This window comes from Meles meles, chromosome 10 (assembly GCF_922984935.1).
Source record: "Meles meles chromosome 10, mMelMel3.1 paternal haplotype, whole genome shotgun sequence".
NCBI classification, from domain to species: Eukaryota; Metazoa; Chordata; class Mammalia; order Carnivora; family Mustelidae; genus Meles; species Meles meles.
Window position 1 is genome coordinate 54,397,653 of NC_060075.1, and position 25,224 is coordinate 54,422,876.

Sequence of the window (25,224 nt, forward strand, 5' to 3'; positions counted from 1 at the left end):
ATCTGATTTTTGTTTACATTTGCTCAAAAGCCACATTGGCTATTCTTTAGGCAAAGAGAGGAAACTTTTTGGTTCAACTGACTAGAAGGTACTGTTCTTTCTGTGTGTTCTTAACCACAGATCTAATCTTTAAAAAGACAAAATACTGGTGTCTCTGAGGACCTGGCAAGAAATGAAAGCTAGGAGAGCCCAGTTCTGTCTTTGGCAAGGCAACAGCCACACTGATGTGTACCTCACTGGTGAGGGCCCAGCAGCTCCCCTCACACTCCAGAGAGGGGGCCTCCTGAGGTGAGCACCTATGGTTCGCCCGGAGAAGAGCCATGCTGGTAAACCTGAACCAGGACCAAATGAGACGCTTTGGATTTTTTACCCTCCTCTTCCTTGTAAGACATGTATACAAATCAAACGGCCAGGAAGAGTCAATTTTGATCCTTGGCAGAAACTGGAGTTTCAAAGCTGTGGCACCAGGCACAAGGGTCCAGTCTCCAGGGAGCCCCGCTTTCAGGGACGGTGAGGAGAGCCGGTAACGTGTGAACAAAAGGTCATTTCCTCAGCTGTGTTTGGAATGAACAGGTTTAACTCTACCATAAATTTAACAGTGCTTACAACAAATTATGTTGTCTAGTATACAGCTTTATTAGCGGTAATTACCATTCTTCTGATTAACCATTATTTTGCTGTATACTGTGTACTGTAGCTTTTATGAACATAATTGGTTCAGGGTAGAGATGTGATCTCCTGCCAATCTGTGCACAGCTACCGTTAAGTAAATAAGAAAACCCTGCATGCTTAATGAGAATCACTCCAAACCCCTCAGAACTGCCAAGAATGGACCATGAAAACTGTAAGACCAGGACACTGTTGGTATGCTAGAGGCCACCACCGCAAACAAGAGGGAGCAGAGAGGAGAGTGAGTGAGTTCATACCTCAGGGTTACTTACCTTCCATAAGGATACATTCAATCTATAAATGCTGTTTGCTACTATTTATAATAGCATCCTTTTTTTAAAAAAAAGATTTTATTTATTCATTTGACAGAGATAACAAGTACACAGAGAGAGAGAGGAAAGCAGGCTCCCCGCCAAGCAGAGAGTCCGATGCGGGGCTCAATCCCAGGATCCTGAGATCATGACCTGAGCTGAAGGCAGAGGCTTTAACCCCCTGAGCCACCCAGGTGCCCCTATAATAGCATCCTTTTAAGTTGGTCTCAAGATCACAGAGTATTAGTACTAGGACAGTATTTCTTTTGAGGGCTGTTTCAATGAGGCTGGGTGTTGCTGTTCTCCATCGGACTCCCTTACTGTACCTGGAGTATTATTCTTTCGTCTAATCATTTTTTTTTAAGATTTTTTTATTATTTATTTGACAGAGATCACAAGTAGGCAGAGAGGCAGGCAGGCTTCCTGCTAAGCAGAGAGCCCGATGTGGGGCTCGATCCCAGGACCCTGGGATCATGACCTAAGCTGAAGGCAGAGGCTTTAACCCACTGAGCCACCCAGGTGCCCCTCGGCTAATCATTTTAACCAGAGTGATCTTGAACATTAACAAAACCCCACAAATGAAAATGAAAAAAAAAAAAAAAAAAACAAAAAACCCTAGGTCAGTCAACTTATTTCTTATTCCCAATCCCCTCTGCACACTTTTGCTCACAGATCCTATACCACAATCGCCATGGGGACTGCACCCAGGGCCAAAGTTAGGACTCTTGGAGTTCTACAGAGGACTAAAATTTAACTCCTTCTACCTTTTCAAATTCTAAGGTACAATCATTTATATATTTCAGGTACAATGATAGTGGAGTGGGGAAAATGCTGTGTATCTTAGTGACCTGGTAAGTCTCTGTACAATTTCCTCTGGCCCATGGCTCCTGGGTAGTGAGTGGTCAGCAAGGTTCAACTTGGAGCAGTAGGGAAGAGTGACACAGATCACTTGGAATGTCATCTTTTCTTGACTTCTGTCTGTTAAAGCAGGGTGGAGATACTCCCATTCTTGGATACACAGTACTTTTTTGCTATTTGTCAAAAGCTCCTTGCAAATGGTTCGTGAAATTTAGTGATGCTCACAGACAGAGAATTAAGTACCAATAATGACTTAATTATGAGCTGAAGGATGTTCACCGAAAAACGCATATGGTAAAGCCATCACCCCAGCACCTCAGAATATGACTGTATTTGGAGACAGGCCCTTTAAAGTGGTGATTCAGTTCAAATGAGCCTATGAGAATGGGCCCCAGTCCAGTCTAGTGGGTGTCTTTTTAAGAGAAGGCATTCTGGACAGGTACGAGGGGCACCGTGATGTGTGCACAGAGGAAAGACCATGTGAAGACAGAGAGAAGGTGGCCATCTACAAGCCGAGAGAGGGGCCTGCCCTTGAGAGGTTTCTCCAAGGGGAGAGGGAGAAACAAACCTGCCTCCTAATCTTGGACTTCCAGCCTCCAGAACTGTGAGAAAATAAATTCCTGCTGTTGAAGCCACGCAGTCTGTGGCATTTTGTGCAGAAGTCCAAGCAAGCTAACACACTGCTCTTATCTGCCTTCAGACCCTAGGAAATCCCAGATGAGCCTTCAAAATCCAGCCATTCCCACATTTTGAAAAGACAAACAAAATAATAGAAGACCTCTCCAAATCAAGGAGGATGTACAGCTTTTGAGGAGAATATATTAGCCTTGCCATGTGGAAGGTACTTTAACTCATGAGGCTTACACTCAACTCAATGAAGAAAGCAGCATGAAAGGGACCCGAGGACCCGTAGAATTTGGAACTGGTAAGTCAAACGAAGCTGCAAGAACTAGTTTTCATAGGCTTCATGGTGCTCGTGTTGCTTGGTCCCTGCTGGTCATGTCAGTGGTTCGAATGGCTCTTGACTGTCTCATGAATCTGAAGGAAAAATTTCAAGCTGCCGCTCTACAGGGGATGGCAAGAGGCAGTCGCTATCTGCTAAGTCATGTTAAATATGGCAATGTACTTCTTAATAACTTCTCGTGCATTAAGCCTTGAGATCCCAACTTCATAGGGTCACAGTGCTCATATACCCCATTTAATAATTGCATACAATCTAGTACATTGTTGAACATAAGAAAAATGTGAAACGATAGCACATATTTGATATTGATGAGTTCCTTGACTCGATATACTCCTTCCATGACCAATTTAAAAAATTCATTCCACCATTGCCTCGATTTGATTATTATCTTACCTCTTATCACTAACCCAAATTATCTTGTCACTTTGTTTCCTGCCAGTCTTTTTCATTATAATGGAAGCTATGTGAGGGTGCCTTGTTTATCATATACTCTCAAGGGCCTAGAAGACTGCCAGGCAAAAAAAGCTGCTTAGTATTTGTTATTGATAATTAAGTTGGGCATTATGGGTAAAGTGAAAGTATTTTTATTTCTTGGTATAGATTAGATATAAAAGTAGTATGTGTTGGGGCAACTGGGTGGCTCAGTCACCCAGATGACTGATGATTAACAGATGCAATTAAGCATCTGCCATGAGCTTAGGTCACGATCCCGGGGTCTTGGAATCAAGCCCCACATCAGGCTCTCGACTCAGTAGGGAACCTGCTTCTCCTTCTCCCTCTGCTTTCCACTCCCTATGCTTATGCTCTCTCTCTCTGTCAAATAAATTAAACCTTTAAAAAAACAGTACGTGTCTTTTCATGTTTGAAGAACTTCGTAAAACAACCAGTCAGATGAGTATGCCAAAACATTTGCTAAAACATTTTTTTCCTTCTTTGCAAGGATGATTTTGCCTTAGAAATTCACATGCAAGACGTGAAAATACCTCTGGAGTATTTTAAGATCTCTAAAAGGTATTTGTAGAGATAGGTTGTAATAGAACAATTACTAGATCATCATATATGTAATGCTTGAAAAATATCCCTTGGGTGGAAATGGCTCATGATAATCACATCATATGTGATACCTAATCGCTTAACATAATATACTTTTAAGGACATCCTCTGCTTATCTGAAACTCAGTGGAAATAGTTATTGTCAGAATTAGGAATTATAGGCCCATCAGCTATGTCAAATGTAGCTTATCTTCAACTTAAAAACAAGGTTTAAAAAAAAAAAACACCCCAAAAAACAACTGTTCAGCATTTTCATTTTCAATGTACATTTCAATGCTTTAGTTGTGGAAGCAAGACATCAACATGCTTAATACCTATTAGAAAAAAGGGAAGAACAACTCAATTGTCTACGAATGAATGGCAACCCTACTGTAAAGCTCAAGTCTTTCTGGCATCATAAAAACAGAAGAATAATGATATAAAACCTACTGATTCAATGGCTCTAAGTGTGGTCATAATTTATATTTTTTGATCAACTAAGTCCCGGCTATAATCTTTTGTCTAAAATGAAAGAATATGTCTCAAACAAACGTATTCAATTTTCAAACAAATAAGACACCTAAAAATAAAATACCTCCCATTTGTGGCCAAAGTCCTGGTAAAAGAAGAGGACAAAGAAGTTATATTTATTTCAGAATTGCCAGTAACCCAGGCATAAAGAAAGCAGAACCTATATCATCTTAGAAGTCATTGTTTCCAACAGTAAAATGAAATACAAAACGCCAGGGCCTCAATCGAATCAAAAAGAACAAATTTGGCTTAGGATTTCATAATAAACTCAAGTTATATTATTAAAATGAAAAAAATTGAAAAACCATCCTGCAAAGTGATGGAATGGGCTTTGTTAACAACTGAGTTGTTCAATTTGCCTAAAAACTGGAAACCTTTAGAAACCTCAGAGGTGACTTCATGACCTTTACTGTATTACAAATAGGCCTGATGTTCAAGATCCACATTCATTATATGCTTGAATGAGCTCAGTATTTATTGTTCTTTCGTATCATTAAAAGAGCTAAAAGGGTGGGAAAATGCATAATGTAAAGAAAGGTCAAGTGGTAATCATGGTGTGAGATGCTGTTACATGTGTAACTATAATAATTCCTCAGATTTTATGCTCCCTGGAGAGGAAGTTGTTCAAAATTGTTCACCTACAAAGGTTTATTTTGTGCTAAATATAGCTCAGCACTCTAATGGTGGCATTCGCCTGACCTTTCGCTCCTCCGCGTCGGCAATGGCCTTTTCCCGGCTCACTTTCTCCGTCTGGAGCCCCATCTTTGTGATCAGAGCTTCGGCATCCTGACTCCTCAGTCGCAGCTCGGCTTCCTGGGAGGCCAGGCGGGCTTTCAGATCTGCCACCTGAAGGCAAAGTCGGCATGTGGGAGCAGTTCCCCTCGGTAACAGCAAAGAGCAGACACAGGCTGACTTTCTGTGAAAGGAGCACAAGGATCCCTACCAGTCTGCCTCTTTCCCCTCTTTCTTTCCCTCCTCTGACTTAAGTCCTGTGTGCAAAAATGTGGCCCCATTTCCCTCCCATATAGGAACACCAAGAATCATGCTTTCCAGGCGTTTTTCTGAAAAAATGTCATTTCTGACAGCACCAACTAGGCATTTATCTTCTCCACCCAGTGTCTGTAGTCAGGAAATGCCAACAGCCATCCCCGCCCGAGCACATGGCCCCTGAGCACATGTCACTTACAACCCCGGGTTTTCCCGTCCTGGGAAGCCCAGGCTCAAGGCAGCAGAGGCCATGGGGAAACCTGATGGGAAGACAGTCTGGAGGAGCTCCCAGCTGCTTTCTCCCCCAGAACGTCACTAAAGGCTCAGACAAGGCAAAGGCATCAGTACGCCCTGGCAGTTAGTTTACTTTGCGTTTATTTAACGTTACTTTGATGGAAATGCCCACAGACAGGTCTCATCTCTTCCCACAAAATAAGAAACGGTCCTCTTAGCTTCTTCCACCTCATACAACATTCAACTTAGTACCTATACTGAAAGGTGAACCATGGGCAGCCTGTGGGAACCGGGAGGGGTGTGCAAAGCCAAGTGAGCATCCTCGATGGGCATTCCTCCTCTCAGCTCCCCAACTCAACAGCCTTCCTCAGCTCCTGAGGAACTCAGCTCTTTCTGAGGCACCAACTAATCTGCTCTAAAGAATGATTTTGCTCGGTTCAGAAGGTACCACAAGGTTCCTACGTGGGTGGAAAGTGCTGGAAATCAAACATGATGCGGCTCTCAGAGTCACACAAGAGCAGCTTTATATACCGTGATAACTAACTCTTCATTCTACTTATTTTCCAGGAGTAGGTTGTTATGTTTAAAAACTCATAGAAGCCAAGAATAACCATCATCACTTACGTTGACGCAACTGCTCAAGGCCCATCAGTGGTTTCCTCTTGGGGAACAACATCTCACTACCGCAGCCCGGAACTCTTGTGACCCCCACCTCAACACAGTCCACTTGCCCTCTGCCTCAGCGACACGATCACTACTATTACTGTTACCTGTACAATCTACTGCAGGTTGAGCTAAGACTGATTTTTTTTTAAGCCTCTCTGGGAACTCAGGGTGATAATGTACAGTGACATTTGCTTGTCTGTTCTTTTTATCCATGTGAAACTCGCCCTATATTGGACTAAAATCAAGAGTCATCCAAGACACTAAGAGGAAATAGTGATTTCAAGTTTCTAAGGAAGCTGTTAGGTCTGAAATATCCAATGACTGAAGTTCTGGAAGCGAAGACTTATCTATGAAGAAAGGCCATGAGGCTATCTATGATGACCTAAGCTGACATCCAGAGAGGGGATATGGGACTCTAACAGGAATTTATGACTTTCCTGCAGTGAATAAACAGGGCTCAGGTTTAGACACGTATTTCAAATGGCATGGATATTCCCCTCTGGGGAAAGACTTAAGGCGGGTCTGTAGAGGACACATGCTCCAATATGAAGGCATTTTTCCCCCACATAACCTGATCTCACGCTGTAAGTCTTCCCAATTGTCTACATAAGAAACTATGTTTTTTTTTCCAATAATCACTATAGTTTTTTTAAAGATTTTATGTATTTATTGACACAGAGAGAGACAGCGAGAGAGGGAACACAAGCAGGGGGAGTGGGAGAGGGAGAGAAACAGGCTTCCTGCGAACAGGGAGCCCAAAGCAGGGCTCCATCCCAGGACCCTGGGATCATGACCTGAGTCAAAGGCCGTCGCTTAACCAACGGAGCCACCCAGGCACCTCCATAATCAGTAGAAATTTTTTTAAAAGTCTTAGGGAGATACTCAGTCCTCTAATCACTCTTCTGAAGCATTCCCTGCACAAATACTTAATGAAAAGAAATCACCAGTAGTAAAAAAAAAAAAAAAATAAAATAAAAAAAAAAAAAAAAGAAATCACCAGTAGTCCTCCAATTAAAACGTCACATCTCTTCTTCTTAGACTTTCTGCCTTCTAGCCAAGAGGAACTAAGGAGACGCAAGCAGCCCTGGGCCTGGCAGACACTGCGGAGAGCCCATCCCTTTCTCTGTTCCTCTCCATCACCTCTTTGTCTCCCCCAGCGGCTGAGAGGCCGCCACCATGGATGTCAATCTGTTTTCATACTCTCAGCTCCGGTGTTCGGGAAGGGAACTTGAAGTGTGGCACAGGCCATTTTTCCCCTTGCCAAGGCCTGCCCCACCAGTATGACAGTTCAGTTTAGTCAGCACTGTCATTTCCTGGGGCAAAGTCAACAGGTCCAGCAGGGGACATTATTCAAAGGGACATTAATGCTCCGGGACAAGGATCTCCTGCACACAATATCTTCTAGCTCAGTTGGACTCCTAGGCAAGTCTTTCGTAGGAAAGAGAGTTTTGATTTAAGTGAGATGGAAGTGGAAGGATCGGTAAAGAAAAAGGAAAGTGATAGTTGGCAGAGAGTCAGAGTACGGTAACACACACACACACACAGAATAAAAATACCCCCTTTTTTCTTTTGAAAGAAAAGGGAAAGATGCGCAAATACAGATATATTCTCTAGGGGCTTCCCAACAACTATTCTTTGCATCACTTGATTCTGGGAACTGTCCTGGAAACCTCCTTACTCTGGCTCCTCTTCCCCAGTCACAGTCCCCCTATCCACTATTGAACATAGGTGAGTGGTTTCCCAAGAGCCATTCCTGGCTTTCGATACGAAGGGCACAGGATGCAGGAGGTGCTCTGGCCACAGAATGCGTGAAGATGTGACCAGGCAGGCCTTCAGAGTGAAAGGAACCACTGTGTGCTCCCCGCCCCCCAGGCTGTAGCTTATTTCTAGCCTGGGCACAGACAGGCCACGTGACACACCTGGTAAGGAAACCGGCCCAATCTCTTCAAATGGGGAGGACTATGACCAACTCACAATCCTTTGAAGAAGCCCACTGGAATTCCTGGCCTGCAAGGGACCACTAGGGAGAACTTTTCCTTCTCCATCCCTAGAGCCCAGATGCCTCAGGGCAGGCTGAGCCAGTCTCCAAAGTCTCCATGTTTTCTTTTTCTCATTTTTTCCTCCCCTGGTCACAGAGGCAGCATGGGGCTATGGACAACAGTTTTAGAATAATACAAATCTGGGTTCAAACTCCAATCTCACATGTTCCATGGCCTTTAACTCCCTAAATTTCATCTATAAAAGTGTAGTAGCAACACTAACTTCATAAAAATGTTTAGTTTCTACAATGAAAAGACAGAGGTAGAGACCCACACACAGTCTGCGGATTCTCTACTGACTTCCTGCTGGAGGTTCAGAGTACTGTCCTTCAAGGTAGCAGGGGCCTTAAGATCGAGGACAAAGACCACACTTTGTTTGAAGAGAAATGATGGCCAAAGGAGATGGGACACCAAGGTGGGACAAAATGGCTACACTTAGGAACCTCAAGCAGAGCAAACGGTATCATGTCACCAGACAGGAAATAACTCTCTCACTGGGGGGTTGAGAATCTGAGGCCAAAAGGGATCTTCCTTCCACTGCTGTGGGACAGAATTCCTAACAGTAAGTGCAGGGCACCAAAGCAGGCGGACAAACGATGGGAGTGAGCTAGGCACTGAGTCAGGCCAACAAGTGAAGTGTTCTCTCCAAACCAGCTGGATTATGAAAGCATGAGGAGTATTGTTTTGGTGTCACTGAACTGCACATTTTAGTATTGAGCATCTTATACAAATGGGTTGAAATGTTGCTTTCCAAGTAACTATCTATTTTTTCACTTTAAGAGTATACATTTTTCTCAGTAATAACACATCCTGAGCATACCTGAGAAGCTGTGGTTTTTAGCTTTTGGATGCCATTCATCAAGTGCTCTTTCTTCTGGGATACCTCTTTTCGTTTCTTCTTCAACAGATTCTTAAACAGTGATATTTGTTCTAGAAAACTCTTTGGGGTGGTATAGTTGTGTCTTCTCTCATTCTGGTAATACCTGGTACTCATTTCATTCACGCTGGTGTGAACGTGAGCCATGAAGAGGCTAATAGAATCTTTGTCCAGTGGCTGAAAATATAAACACTGTAATTCATAAGTAATTCTCACAAATTAAGACAAGAACGTAATTTTAAAAAAGAATAATCAGCAAAATTATGTCTTTTTTGTTTAAAAGCAGAACAAATTACAGGAGGATCTGGGAAGACTTGTTAATCTTTAGGAGATAGGCACAGGATTAGAGAGATAACAATAAAGCTATTCAGCTTTGCCAAGTAGGGCAAAGGATTTTTATGCGCTCGACATACCAAACCCAAAAGCCAACATATAACACAAACACAGCTTTCACAACGTGATTTTTATCTATCAAGTGTGTGAAAGAAAAAAATGGAGAAATTGAGACACAGTACTCTGACAAGGATTTTTGGTGTTGCTTTCAAACTAAACTGTAGCAGACAGACAGACAGACACACACAGCTGAAACTGAAGAATACAGTTTTATAAGAACCCATATAAAAACAAATAGGATGGTAAGGCACAAAAGTCACTGCTTCTGGGAGAAAAATACCATTTCTATTCTCATTTGGAAAACAAAACAAAACAAAACAGAAAACAAACAAAAAAACTGAGTAACTTCCCTTGGAAGGTTTACTAGAGAACCCCCCACGATACCATTCTTTCTGTTTTGTCCTCTATGACTTCTGAAGTAGTTAACTTTTTAATTTGTGGAGTCACATCTCCCTCATTTTAATGATTATTTATTGCATTCTGTACAAGATGAACCAGGTTCAATTAATCAAGGGAAGCTTAAAAATCAATTAATATGAATTAAATGAGCTACACCAACTCTTAGGAAAGTCACACATAATTTACCAAAGTGTTGTCAATAACGCTCAGATGTCTTTGGGAAAATTGCACACAAGCGGCTGGGGATGCAGCGTTTCCAACCTGCACCATTAATATTACAAACAGGGTTTGAGAGGAGACAGGCCAGTTCTTGTTGGTGAAAAGCAACCGCTCCCGAGCAATGTCTAAACACTTAGCTTTCTCATCTCATGAAGAATCCGGGAGAGGGTTTCCAGTACATATATATAGGATCATCCTGCATCCCAGAAATCCACCTCGCCAGTAACTGAAGTAATATTTTTAAAGCCAAAGGTATATATAGAATGATGCAAATCCCGAGTAGTCTTTGTTCTCTAGATCTGAGACATGTGTGTATATTACCTAATAGGGGACTCAGAATGCAAACTTCTAAGAAGTTCTAGAACTCCATAGAAATGAGATCCCCTGTGGGATTTTTAAAAAGACCTTCCCTGGGGAGATGAACCATGAGAGACTATGGACTCTGAAAAACAACCTGGGGGTTTTGCAGGGGTGGGGGGGGGTGGGAGGTTGGGGAACCAGGTGGAGGGTAATAGAGAGGGCACGTGCTGCATGGAGCACTGGGTGTGGTGCAAAAACAATGAGTACTGTTACGCTGAAAATAAATAAATAAATTAAAAAAAAAAAAGACCTTCCCTGCGACATAAACATGGATAGAAATGCATTCCTGTCCCAGCTTGTTTTAATGAACCAAAAGTGAGCACATGTCTTTCTACATATAAATACTTCCCTGGCCAAGAACGACCTTCTTCAAGTGGGGCGGGGGTCAGTGGGGGAGGACCTGGCCTCTACCCAACCATGATCCTTATGAGGAGGCTCCTAGGCTGCCCTGAAAAGCTCTCTCCAACAACAGTTTCATTTGTAAATCTGGGATGGAAGAAGTGGTTTCCGGGAGAGCTGGAAGTGGCCCGAGACAACTTGTCTCAATGGGGCAAAATAACTATTGTTATCGGGCTTAACAAAATGGCACAGCATGGGAGACTTGCAGAGCCAGGGAGCAGCTGGTTGTAATTCACACTGTTTTTCAGAAAACTCTAATCGTTCCAGAACAGACCTCTTTGATGACTGGTCTTCCCTGCATTCTCAATTTGTCACTTTCTCTTATGATAAGGTCAGTAGTGACAGCACTTCCTGACATTAACAGCTGTGGCTTTTAAAAGGGTCATTGTAGAACTACTAATTGCAGTAATTTCATTAGCATAAATTATTTATTCTGCCATTCATTTATCTCCAGTTTTCCTTTTTTGGGGGGGGGAGCGTTGTGCGGGGAGGATATGGCTGCTGGTGCTGCTGCAGAGAAGGGAAGGCAAGGCTGTATTTTTCGTTTTTAGAGATGCAGGCAGAGACCGTCCCTCCTGCTACATTGGGTCCCCTAAGGAAAACCAGGGGGTCTGATTCTGTCGTCATTCAGCAGCCAATCATGGTGAGAGCAAAAATATAAATAAGCAAAGTGCCAGTATCACAGGGTTATAAATTCAAGATTTCTCCACTGAGATGCTCCGGAAAACAATGTTGCAGCCGATGCGTCAATGGATACTCGCGTGAAGTGGCTTGTTCCCTCACAGTTAGAACAAGGTTTCATTTTGACTCTCTTGCTGGGCTCCCTGTAAACGCAGAGACAAGTCTGCTATTTGGGGTGGCGGTTCCCAAGCAGTGGCAGTTGTCGCCTCAGCAAGCCCCCCCCAGCCACCTGACTCTTAAAGCAAGTGCCCAGTGCGGCCCTGGTGTTGAAAATGATGGACCGCAAAATTCAAACAAAAACCAATACTGGAGGCTGATACTGAATCAAATCAAACACCCTGGGTTCTGCAGGATCTCACACCTGCCTTCGGGTGGCTGGTCTCAAGACTACACTGGTCCGTACTTTTAAATTCAGACTTTCAGGAGCTCTGTATTCCAGGAAAGGGAGAAGGAGGGACCAGAGTGGATGGAGATGAAAGGAAAACTCCTTTTTAAGTTTAACTTGGGATCGTGTTGTAACATAGGATGTCCCATACCCCTTCCTGGAAAGTTGTTCTCGGGAATTATTTCTATGTTTGTTTTCTACAGCTCTATTGAAGCCTAAGTGATATACAAAAACCCACACACATTTAATATCTGTTATTTTATAGTAATTCCAAACTGCTGGGTTTAAGAATCCATTATTTGTACTTTTTAGCTCCTTTGGGGGTGCTCAATAATGGAGACTAATTAGATACTGTGGTTGTAAAATTGGTTTATTAAAGAAAATGTAATGATACGTGAAATGAGCAGTGCTGCATTTGAGCACTTTTCCTAAGTTCCTCATAATGCTGATTCCCTCCAAGAAAAAAAAAAAAGATTCTGGAGGCCGCTGGGGATCCTGGGTTTGAATCCTGGGATGTGGGGTACCTTCCCATTTCTGTGTAGCTGGGCAAAGGACGGCACTCCCTGCACTGTGTCCCGCCCTCAGAATCCAAGATTAGATTTTGGGCGCTCCTTTGAGTCTGTCTCTTTTCTTCTTTTCCTTGTATTCTTTTTTCCAGAACAGTCTAATGACTCTTCACCAGTCCTGAGCAGGATTTAAGACTGTGGGTTCTGGCGTCCAAGGGCTGAAGGGGCCCTTACCTGCTCAATGATGCCGTGCCATGGTATCAATCCCCCATCCCCTCACCTGGGAAGCCCAGGATCCCTCCTTAGAAGGGTGGTGAGTAGAGTCAATGAGCCCCTCTGCACCGGTGCTGGTCCAAGGAAGATGACTTCCACCAGATAGGACAGCCACGAGTGTTAAATACGGCACCCAGCAGTTTCCTGAACCACACACTGGTGTCTCCGTTTTGTTTTGTTTGTTTGTTTTTTCACTTTGCCTGGCGAGTGCATTTTGTTAGGTTGCTTATGTTTTTAAATGTTTGTCTCTAATTGGAGAGGCTACTCTCCAAGGTGAAAGGCAATATGAAATCCAGCCGAAGCCCGCCATCTTCAAGAAGAGTGTCCAGTCACTGAAAAGGTGGTCACTGGTCACTGGTCTCTGACACAACGTCCACACAAAAGAGCAACTGAGGACGGCGGGGGTGAAGAGGTAAAAGGCAACCCAGCTACACCTCCCAGAGCCAGTGGGACAAGACAGATGTTGTAGCCGGTTCTGGCGAGGCCAGAAAAGCCACAAAGCTATGATTTGAAGGGAGTGATGCCTCCATTTGACTGACTTCGACTTTGGGCTTAACACGAAGTCCAGGTTTACAGGCAGCTATAATAACTGGAACCTTCTTTCAAGGTGAAGGGGATTCCTAAAGTTTATCTAACCACAAAAACTCTGGAAAGTGGCATTCTACCGCTTTTTGCAATTCTGCTCTTCATCTGATTAATCTACACAGAGAAAGAAATGCATGATGAACGGTGTATTAGTGTGCATGCACAGGAAAGGTGGGCTGAAGAACAGGGGAGGATGTTAACAGCCATGGGGGCCTTTCCTCGTCTGTCTGAATAGAGGCTTACACTGGTTAGAGGTGTAGGCAGTTTCAGGATAAATTGATTGCATTTGCTTCTGTCCTGACTTTTAAAATGACTACAGCACTTCTCAGGAGGAGGAGATTTCCCCCAAATTTGCAGAATTTCTACTGCACAAGGCTTTCTACTTTTAAAATTCATATTGAGCCATCCTCATTTGTATTTCAAAGACAAAACAGTGCTCAAAGTCAGTAGGAAAAACACTGCCAACATACCTATTCCTAACAAAGGGTGGCTTACTACTCTTTCACACTGTCCCCACCATTTCAAAAACCCAGGGAATCACTGAAGGGGTCAGTCTTCATGTACAGCCGTAAAGTAACTTTCCCCTTTGAGGAGGCATTTTTCCTGATCAGATCGGCAAATGCTAGTAAAATACGCCATTCATCTGTTACCAGATCTCGCCGCAAACGCTGGACTGAAGAAGCGGAGGCATCGGGAAGTTAATGAATTTCACTGAAAAAGCTGATGCTATTCAACTTACAGAATTACTCAGTTGTGCCCTATCCAAAGGAGAGAGAACCTGAGCTTGTCAGGTGGCCGATATGCTCAGAAAGAACGGGTCCCCCGCCTTGCTTGGCTCCCAGTGCAAATCTCACTCCACAGTCAGAGTCTCACCTTTCACGTCCCTTCGGTGATTTCTGCTTTCCTCAGTCCCAGCTCTCCCGGGTGTCTGTTACTCACTCTGATCAAGAACCAACGCCACTACCTACCTTCTAACACCCGTCTCTCCCACCTTTTTTGGGGATACCCGGAGCACCTTTCCTTTTCTCCCTCCTCACCCCACATGCCCCCATCTGCACTCCCAAAGCTGAGGCGTGAGGAGCGTATGCTGACACCAAGGTGATACTTAAGGGTTGAACAAGTGTGGTCACCTGCCAGCTGTCATTTAGTTCAACACCAGGTAGCAGGAAAGTAGGGCAAACCTTTCCTCACACACAGGCAGCGCGCACCCCTGGGGGCCAGCTGCGTCCTGTTGGAAGAACGTTTGTCCACACACACAACACCGTTTGCCTTTCATTAATCCTTCCTCGGGGGCTAAAGGGGGTCACCTTGGAAAACTGCCTCACCTTCAGCAAATAAGGTCAAGAACTGAGAAGGGCCTAAATGATACAGCTACCATTCAGTCTTGATGTTGAAAATTCTAACTAAGGAAATGATCGAATTAGTGCCCATTCAAAAAAATGTAAAAGCTTTTTCTGACCTCTGCAGACCAGGCACCACACATTTTTAGAAGACGACAGACACATTGCACTCTGAATGATAATTCCTGTTCCTGAGCAACACATCGGGAAGGTGGGAAAGTTAAATAAGCGCACGGTACTGAGATGAAATCATCTGGCTGAGCTGTTCACAGGCACCATTCAGCTCAACAGACATGGCTTAAGCACTTTTAAAATTCCTCTTTGACAATCGGCATCCTATAGGAGGCGTCATGACACCGTGAGATAGAGCCCAGCACCTGCCAGGAAGGCTCTGGACTTAAAAGGATGCAAGTCCTGCCTCATCCAGCAGATGTCAATGGTCACTGGTGGATCAAAGCTCCCTTGGCTTCACTGGCTGTTCGTCAAGTGGCACCTGACTTGGCAGGACAAAGTCTGCACCAGGGAAGCAAAGGCAAGAAACTTAAAGGAGCACCGTGCCAAACACACTAAGTGAAACCATGCTACGTCCTAGCTTTGGGTTCCTCCCATTTGAGAAATTAATATTAAGCTATGAAGCACACTGATCTTTAGCAAACCCCTCGTGGGATCAAATGAACTGTTTAAAACATAATTATGAAGGGAACACACTGATTCTGTAATTAATTGGTATTTTGCACCCTTCTTACAACGAGGAGGAGAAAAAAACAAGGTTCTATATAATTCCAGTAATGCAGTGACTCTGGCGAGAGCTTGAGAAATGTGTGGTTTAATAACTGTCACTATTGTCATATTTAATATGTTTTCAGATTTTGAAGTACAAAATATTTCTGGCAGACTTTATCTGATGCTACTGGTAAGTCTCCACTTAAGTTGGGCTCCTTTGGCTCTTCAGGAAAACGCAGTGAAGGGGGAAAGCAGGGGCTCACGCAGAAATTAACCATTATTTCTGGGAGTGTCTACGATTCCACTTACCTACTCATGAGGACAAATTTATATCCATTTCCCCCAATTTAAAAAGCATTATGCAGTGCCTCCTGACCAGTGGAAAAAAGTGAAAATCACTTAAAAAAAAAAAATCCAACGATACATTCCTATTTTTCACTCTTTAGCCAGAAAGCTAGTTGCCATTGTTTTAAAGGTCTGGGGAAGTGCATCCAACGTTGAGTATTGAGATGGGCAAAAGAAAAACTTTCTGGATGTGGAAAAAACATCCAGAAACAGAAGCAATCTTTTTTTTTTTTTTTTTCATTTTTTAAAAAGAGTGTACTTATCTGACAGAAAGAGAGAGCAAGCACAGCAGGGGGAGTGACAGGCTGAGGGAGAGGGAGAAGCAGGGTCCCCGCTGAGCAGGGAGCCGGTTGTGGGGCTCGATCCCAGGACCCTGGGATCCTGACCCAGGCTGAAGGCAGATGTTCCGTTGCCTGAGCCACCCAGGCACCCCTTTTCTTCATTTCTTTACAGAAATGTTTTAGCTGTGTGAAAAAAGGAGACAGGAAGTAGAAGTGTTCGAACATCATAAAGCCTTTATGATATATACAAGTTTTAGGTGCTGCATATCAGTTCGGCATCTAAGTAGATTAATGGACATTTCAGAAAAGACAATAAACCTCATTACAATACAGCTATCCATAAAAATAAGAAATAAGCAATAACACTAGTTGCACACAAATAATTAGGTAAGTGTGCAAACATGCCCAGATTTTTTTTTTTAAGATTTTATTTGTTTATTTGACAGAGAGATCACAAGTATATCCCAGGACCCTGGGATCATGACCTGAGCCTAAGACAGAGACTTTAACCCACTAAACTACCCAGATGCCCCCATGCCCAGATTTCTAACTATCTGGCCACCAACAGATATAATATTCAACAAAATGTGAAAGGATTCTTTGTGGAGAAGGGACAGTTATGCTCTTGGGATGAAGGGAGGCCAGAGGGGGTTGTCTCTGCTAACAAGACACTTTCAACAAGAAGCAGTCCTCATTCCTTACATAGCCCTGATTCTATTTTTGGCTCCGAGAATCACTTTCCATGTCTGACCCATGCTAGCTGTATCGCTCAGTGCACCCAGAAGACAAACCGCCCTGGGCAATGTCTACAACCACCACCTTTCCAAGCTATCTAGTCATGAAGGCTCGAGATACCAATAAATTTTCATTTCCAGGAAGCCTCAGTGATACCTTTATGTCTGCATTCCTTTCCCCTCTGAGTTGGGAAGTGCACTGCAAGTGCTTTTTTAAACCTCAGGCAACCGTTTTAAAATGTAATTGGATGTGCAAATTTCATTACAGTCAAATGACAAATCTAATTTATAGAACATAAACCCATAAAACAAAGAAGCAGATGCATTATTTGACCTAGTGACTGCTGAATTCATGGGGCTGATTTTTCACCCATCCATACCATAATGAGAAAAAATATCACAATTCATTGCCTTGCTTTGTTAAGATCAAGCCCAGCATGACTATGGGTGGCTGCTTTTTTGTTTGTAGGTTGGAAGGATTCGTATTCAACAAACCCTATTATGATTCAAGGAAGTAATGATCCCGGCTTTCAGGTGATTCAGTCTGCGGGACCTGTTCGTGTGCTGTGTGTGCTGCCTGTGGGCACAGATGTCTCAACCTGGTACAAAAGGGTCAACCACCACATTCCATAGAATGGAAACCAAGATGATCTTCTCTCTAATAAAAGGGATAGCTTTTCTGTAGGAGATGTATTGTGGAAGTTACTTCTTTCTTGAGGACCTTTGGTCCAAGTAAGTGAGTATGCGTGTGTGTGTGTGTGTGTGTGTGTGTGTGAGAGAGAGAGAGAGAGAGAGAGTGTGTGTGTGTGTGTGTGTGTGTGCATATGCGCGTGTGGGAGAAAGAAAGACAGAGAGATTCAGAAGCTGACTCGGCATACCTCAATTCCCTTGGTTTCCTCAATGAACCTCCTGCTGACTGAGACCAGAGCCTCCTGCGGCCATGCATGAAACCAGTCAATAGCCGTGCAGTTAACTATGGCTGGGAACTTCCGAGCTCTCCCTCTCAGCGTGTGACCAACGGGAGAGAAACACAGAATGATCTGTGGAGACACGGAGGCAGGGCAGAAAGGGGAGGGTGAGGAGTGAGCCAAGAATTACATCGCAGTCCTGGACAATGAAAGCAAGGAGTGTAGCTAAGCATGACATGGAGCTATCTTGAAGCACTGGAGAGGGGGGAGCAACGATGACCTCCTTGCTAACCAAGGGATAAATCTGCTCCAGGGGGCTGCCCCCCTCGAACTCTCAGAAACACAGCTGTGTACGTTCCTTCCAGCTGGTCCCTCTCCTTTTAAAAAACATTTTGGGTCATCATTAGGAGTGAGAAACGTATTCTTTTCTATTACACAAGGAACAGAATAGCGATAGACAACAAATATCCAAACCAAATCACCATGATAAAGTAACACCAATACTTTCACTTTCTGTCTCCTTCCGTTCTGTAATTTATCAGGTCCAGTAAAACTTTGTCATTTACTTAAAAACAATTTGTATCATCCTGAAGGTTTACTTTGTTTTCATTTAAAATAAATCCACTTGCATTCTTCGCCTTTTCAAGGGAATAAGAGTTTATACACGCTTCCGGCGAGAAAATTTTAAGTTTCTGGTTTAAAAGTGAAGTTCAGCGCATTTGATGATTTGAGAGTTAATTTACATCTGATTATGTTTATTATGTTTCCACACTCTCTGTCGTGATGCAAGGGTTCTATCTGGCAGGAGCACCTGAGCTGGGCTGTGGCGGGGTCCACAAGCTGAGTGTGGGGTGATGAACTGTGGGGGTCCGAGGATCCTGTCTGGGCATCTCTGAGAGTCACACAGCTCTCAGATGAGATGCGCTATGTGAAGTGGCAGCACAGGGAGGTGCTCAGGAAGCACTCCTTTCCTCCTCTCCCTTCTCTCCTAGGTTCCCGTGGACTCCACGGCACTGGGGGTAATAGAGACGCCAGCTGGGCTAAGGTGTGAGAGTGCCAGCCGTCCTGCTTTCCTCTTCTCTAGAAATGGCACAGACTTGAGAGAAAACAAAGCTCAGAAGTCTCTCAACTCAGTCTCTAACCCTTTGAGTTGGGGCAACCAATGAAATGATTTTTCAAAAGGCATGGTATTTTTTTCTTAGAACATTTAAAAAATTCACATCCTAAAAATCTCCAGCATATAGGAAGCCATATAATATCTTATTTAACATGTGTTTTCACTATGTTTATTTTATATTCAATGGCTCTTGAAAAAGTTGACAGATAAATCCTAATATTTAAAATGTTTAACAATACATAAGCTGACCGATCATGTATTCATTATACGCGAGTCTAGTTACAAACTGCATAATTGCTCTAAGAGTGCATGTACTGGGTTAATGAACTTCAGTTACAATGTAGACTTTTCACTTCCATCACAGTTCTTAGGTTTGTCCCACCAGCTTTCCTTTCTCCCCGTACTTGAATATTTCTTTCTGTCCTAGAAGTTTGGTTTCCACACCTAATTTCTCTCTCATTCCCGGCAATTTTAGAAGCTTCATTTATAGATAATTCCAGCCAAGACAAAGGGGGGAAAAAAGCATCCTTTGAGATCTTAAATATTTCCATCTCTTCTAAACTTACTGCATTTCCCTTCTTGTTACTGGCACACTATCAGGTCTGTGGAAATTGTTAGAAAACAAAGTATCTGAACCATGTGTGTTTAAGCCTTAAGGAAAAATACCTTGAGTTAATATAGTGACATAACTTCATTACTGAAAGATAATACAGATTCCTCATTGAAAGAATTATTTTTCTTTCCTACAATTTTACAGCTGAAGACATCTTTCCCTGTGTTATTTATTATGGCTTAAATAAGGATCCTTGTAATGCTAGCTACATTTTACGCAGAGGGCTTTGGCAGGACATCAATGATTCTCAAAGGATTACAAGGCGCTGGTTAGAAAAGCAAATTCTTGGACCCAATCTAGACCTAAGGAATCAGAAACTCTGGATGGGGCTTGAGAGTCTGTTTTCAACAAGACCTCCAGGTGACTCAGACACCCGCCATTACAACCTCCTAGTTGAAAATTTTCTATGGGAATATTTAAATGAAACACTTACCATGTTCAGTGCTTCCGTAGTGGGTAAAATACTCATAGAATTTTAGTCTCTTTCTATACAGAGAGTGAAAATGAAAAATTGAGGGATTTTAAATAAATTAGACAATCATGAATAACCTAAATTCTATCCTCTAAAACAGGCCTTGGGAACTAATTTATAGGAAATGCTCGGTTATTAGTACTTCCTAAGAAGCGAAAGGCCAAAACCACACCAAACTTGAGTTGTGCAAGTACTGACCCAAGGCATTACTCAGTAATTTCTAGTTTTGCTAGAAATCTAGCACAGAATTTCTCCTACCATCCAGCTTCCTTGATAGTAGTCCTATGTGTGATTTTTCTGAGAGCCCATCCTAATGTCTGGAAATTGGTGGTTATTCTCTTCTTTTCTAAAATGGTCTCCACATTTATTGTGATCATGGGGTGGAATGCCAACTCTGCAACCTGTTCACAGATGCTGTAAGAAGAGGCACATTTCTTAATTATACTGAACTGCCCTCATCTCCAAAAAAGATCACAGTTACCTCCCTGTGTCACCAGGAAAACATACTGATATATATGAAAGCCCTCCTCACACCTGCTGAAGCATGAATAGGACTCCATTAACTCCATGCTGTGTTACTTAAAAAAAAAAAAAAAAAGTTTCCACAATTACAGGTAAACAAACTTGAGTCGTTACCTCAAGGAACATTACAATGGGGAAAAATCATCCTGGATAATTTTGCTATTGTATTTCTCTTAATTTCAGGAGATTAAAATAGCAGAGGATTTTTAAGAAATAAAAACAAAGATTTTAAAAAAGGGTGTTAGGTTATCTCCCATTCACTTTTTCAGGTTTACTGCGGTATAACTGACAAAATTCTAAGGTAGTTCAAGTATATAACGTGATGATTTTATACACCCAGACAGTGTAAAAGAACTCTCCCATCACGTCAATTTACATGTCCATCAACCCAAATGTTTATTCTCTGTTATTACTGTTGTTGAGGACATTTAAGTTCTACCCTCCTAGTAAATTTCAATTACACAATACAGTGCTTTCATCTGTAGTCACCACATTACACGGTAGATCCCTAGATCTTACTCATCTTGTAACTGAAAATTTATGCCCTTTTACCAACTGGTGCTTATTTCCCCTACTCCAGGGCAATATCCCACATGGAAGGGATGCCATGTAGTTTTTCACTTTCCCTGCCTGGCTTATTTCGCTTTGTGTAATGCCTCGAGATTTATCCACGCTATTCCAAATGACAAGATATACTTCTTCTTCTTTTTTTTTTTTTAAGATTTTACTTATTTATTTGACAGAGATCACAAGTGGGGGGTGGGGAGCAGGCTCCCTGCGGAGCAGAGAGCCTGATGTGGGGCTTGATCCCAGGGCCCTGAGATCATGACCTGAGCTGAAGACAGAGGCTTAACCTGCCAAGCCACCCAGGCACCCCAAGATATCCTTCTTTTTTTAAGGCTAAAAATACTCCTTTCTATTTGTGTTCAGGTGTGTGCATGCACGTGTGCGTATCTCTCATCTTATTCCCCTTGTTCACTGACCGACACTTAGGCTGTTTTCGTACCTTGGCTACTGTGAATAATGGTGTTGTGAATACAGGAGGGCAGGTACCTCTATGAGATAATGGTTTTGTTTCCTTTAGTTCGATCACCTGAAGTGGGGTTGTCGGATCACAGGGTACTGCGATCGTCAGTTTCTTACGGACCCCCCCTACTGTTCTCCAGAGTGGCTGCACCAGCTGACATCCTGCCAACACTGTACCAGGGCTCCCTTTTCTCTACATCCTTGCCAGCATTTGTTACTTCTCATTTTTGGTGATAGCCATTCTAAAAGGTGTGAGGTGAAAACTACCAAAAGCATCTTTCACAGAGTTAGAACAAACAATTCTGAAGTTGGTACGGAACCACAGAAGACCCCGAATAGCCAAAGCAATCTTTAAAAAGAAAAGCACAGGGGTGCCTGAGTGGCTCAGTTGGTTAAGCCTCTGCCTTCAGCTCAGGTCATGATCTCAGGCTCCTGGGTTCGAGCCCCACATCCGGCTCTCTGCTCAGCAGGGAGCCTGCTTTGTCCTCTCTCTCTGCCTGCCTCTCTGCCTACTTGTGATCTCTCTCTGTGTGTCAAATAAATAAAATCTTAAAAAAAAAAAAAAAAGAAAAGAAAAGCACAAAGCTGGCGGCGGCATCACGGTTCTGGACTTCAAGTTATACTAGAAAGCTGGGATGGTCAAAACTGGATGTAACTGGTATAAAAATGGACTCAGATCAGGAGAACAGAACAGAAGATCCAGAAATGATTCCACAATGATATGGTCAGTTATTCTTTGACAGAACAGGGAAGAAGATGCAATAGGAAAAAAGCAGGCTCCTCAACAAATGGTGCTGGGAAAACTGGCTAGCAGCATGCAAACAAGGGAAACCGGACCACTTTCTCACACCATACAAAAAAGTAAGTTCAAAACGGATTAAAAAATGTGAGACCTGAAACCATAAAAATCCTACAAGCAAACACAGGTAGCAACTTCTTTCTAGATATGTCTCCTGAGGCAAGGGGAAGAGAAGCAAAAATAAACTACTGGGACTTCATCAAAATAAAAAGCTTCTGTACAGAGAAGAAAACAACCAACAAAACTTTAAGAAAAAAAAAAGGTAAGCCAAGAAATAGGAGAACATATCTTCAAATGATTTATCCAATAAAGGGTTCGTATTCAAAATATATAAAGAACTGATCAACTCAGCACCTAAAAAACCCAAATAATCCAATTAAAAAACGAGCAGAAAACATGAATGGACATTTTCCCAATGACACCCAAATGGCCAACAGACACATGAAAAGATGCTCAATGTCATTCATCATCAGGGAAATACATATCAAAATTAAAATGAGGTAGCACCTCATGCCTGTCAGAATGGCTACAATCAACTACACAAGAAACAACAGGTGTTTGCGAGGATGTGGAGAGGGCAAACTTTCACACTGCTGGTGGGAATGCAAACGGGTACAGACACTCTGGAAAACAGTATGGAGATTCCTTAGAAAGTTAAAAATAGAGGGGCGCCTGGATAGCTCAGTGGGTTAAGCCTCTGCCTTCGGCTCAGGTCATGATCTCAGGGTCCTGGGATTGAGTCCCGCATCAGGCTCTCTGCTCAGCAGGGAGCCTGCTTCCTCCCCCCTCTCTCTCTCTGCCTGCCTCTCTGCCTACTTGTGATCTCTCTCTGTCAAATAAATAAATAAAATCTTAAAAAAAAAAAAGAAAGTTAAAAATAGAACTACCCTATGACCCAGTAATCACACTACTGGTATTTACCCAAAGGATACAAAAAAAAAAAAAAAAAAAGATTTGAAGGGATACATACACCCTCATGTTTACAGCAGCATTATTGACAACATCCAAATTACGGAAATAGCCCAAGTGTCCATTAACTGCTGAATGGGTAAAGAAAATGTGATACACATGTGCGCTCATGCACGCGTGCGCGTGCGTGCGCGCACGCGCGCACACACACACACACACACACACACAAACACACACACACCCTGGAATATTACTCAGCCATAAAAAAGAACGAAATTTTACCATTTGCAATGACACGGATGGAGCTAAAGCATATAATGCTGAGTGAAATAAGTCCAACAGAGAAAGACAAATATATGATTTCACTCAAAGGTGGAATTTAAGAAACAAAACAAATGAGTGAAGGAGAAAAAAAAGAGAGCAAAGCAAGAAGCAGACTCTTAACTAGAGAAGTGATGGTTACCCAAGGGGAGGTGGGTGGGGTGATGGGTTAAATAGGTGATGGGGGGTGAGGAGGACACTTATTATCATGAGCACCAGGTGCTGGTGTATGGAAGCACCGAATCATTATACTGTACACTGGAAACTATTACTACACTGGATGTTAACTAGAATTTAAGTAAAAAAACTTTAAAAAACAAACAGAAAACAACAAAAGGTTTGAGGTGTTATTGTGGTTTTGATTTGCATCTATTGATTATGAGTGATGTTGAGTACCTTTTCACACATGTGTTGGCCATCTGTGTACCTTCTTTGAAATAAGGTTCTTTGCCCATTCTTTAATTGGGCTATTTGGTTTTTTTGCTATAGAATTTTATGAGGTCCTTGCATATTTTGGATATTAACCTCATACTGAATGTGTAGTTGGCAAATATCTTCTTCTATTCATTAGGTTGCCTTTTCATTTTGCTGATGGTTTCCTCTGCTGAAGAGAAGCTTTTTAATTGGGGGAATGGAATGGCTCAGTTGGATAAGCCTCTGCCTTTGGCTCAGGTAATAATCCCAAGGTCCTGTGATTGAGGTCAACATGGGACTCCACACTCAGTGTGGAGTCTGCTTCCCCCACTCCGTCTGCTTCTTCCCCTGCTCAAGCTTTCTCTCTCTCTCTTTCTCTCTCAGATAAGTAAAATTTTTTTTTTTTATTAAAGAAACTTTTTAGTTTGATACCGTTCTCCTTGCTTATTTTTGTTGCCTTTGCTTTTGGTGTCAAATCTAAAAAATCACGACCAAGACCTCCTGCGAAGGAGCCTGCCCCCATGTTTTCTTCTAGGAGTTATAGATTGTCTTACATTCAAGTCTTCTTTCCATTTGGGTTGATTTTTGTTATGTTTAAGATAGGGGCCCAGCATGCTGCCACCCAATTTCCCAACACCATTTACTCAAAAGACTATCCTTTTCTCACTGTACAGTTTTGGCTTCTTTGTCAAATATTAATTAGCCATAGAAGTATGGGCTTATTTCTGGGCTCTCTATTCTGCCCCACTGATACATGTGTCTGTTTTTATGCCCATGCCATACTGTTTTGATTATCATAGCTTTATAACGTAGTCTGAAATCAGGCAGTATGATGCCTCCAGCTTTGCTCTTTCTCAAGACTGCTTTAGCTAGTTGAGATCTTTTTTGGTTCCACACAAATTTTAGGATTTTCATTTCTATTTCTTGCAAATAATACACTGGAATCATGGTAAAGACGCAATGAATCTGTAGATCATTTTGGATAATATTGATACTTTAACAATATTAATTGTTCCAATCCACAAGCATAGAATATTTTTCAGTTTCTGTCTTCAATTTCTTGCTATATCATCTTAGTTTTTAGTGCAGAGATCTTTCATCACCTTAAATTTGTCCCTGCTTTAATTCCACTGTGAATAACATTGCCTTAAATTTCTCTGATAGTTCATTGTTAGCGTACCGAAAAGCAAATTTTTTTGTGTTGATTTAGTATTCTGAACATTGCTGATTTCATTTATTAGTTCTAACAGTTTTTTTGGTCAAGTCTTTAGAGTTTTCCACAAATCATGTCATCTTCAAGTAGAGACATATTTTTTCCTTTTCTGATTTGGA

The 25,224-nt window shown here is 42.4% G+C and overlaps 1 protein-coding gene across 1 annotated transcript in view; it reads right to left on the reverse strand.

Moving 5' to 3' along the window:
• Nucleotides 1-25,224, reverse strand: part of DNAH11 (dynein axonemal heavy chain 11) — a 325,583-nt gene that overhangs the window by 99,474 nt on the left and 200,885 nt on the right. The window contains exons 55-57 of the mRNA XM_046021406.1: nucleotides 17,670-17,831; nucleotides 9,112-9,345; nucleotides 5,065-5,211 (exon numbers count right to left, since the gene is read on the reverse strand). Coding sequence (XP_045877362.1) covers nucleotides 5,065-5,211; nucleotides 9,112-9,345; nucleotides 17,670-17,831 — 543 coding nt within the window. The remainder of the gene's footprint in view (nucleotides 1-5,064; nucleotides 5,212-9,111; nucleotides 9,346-17,669; nucleotides 17,832-25,224) is intronic.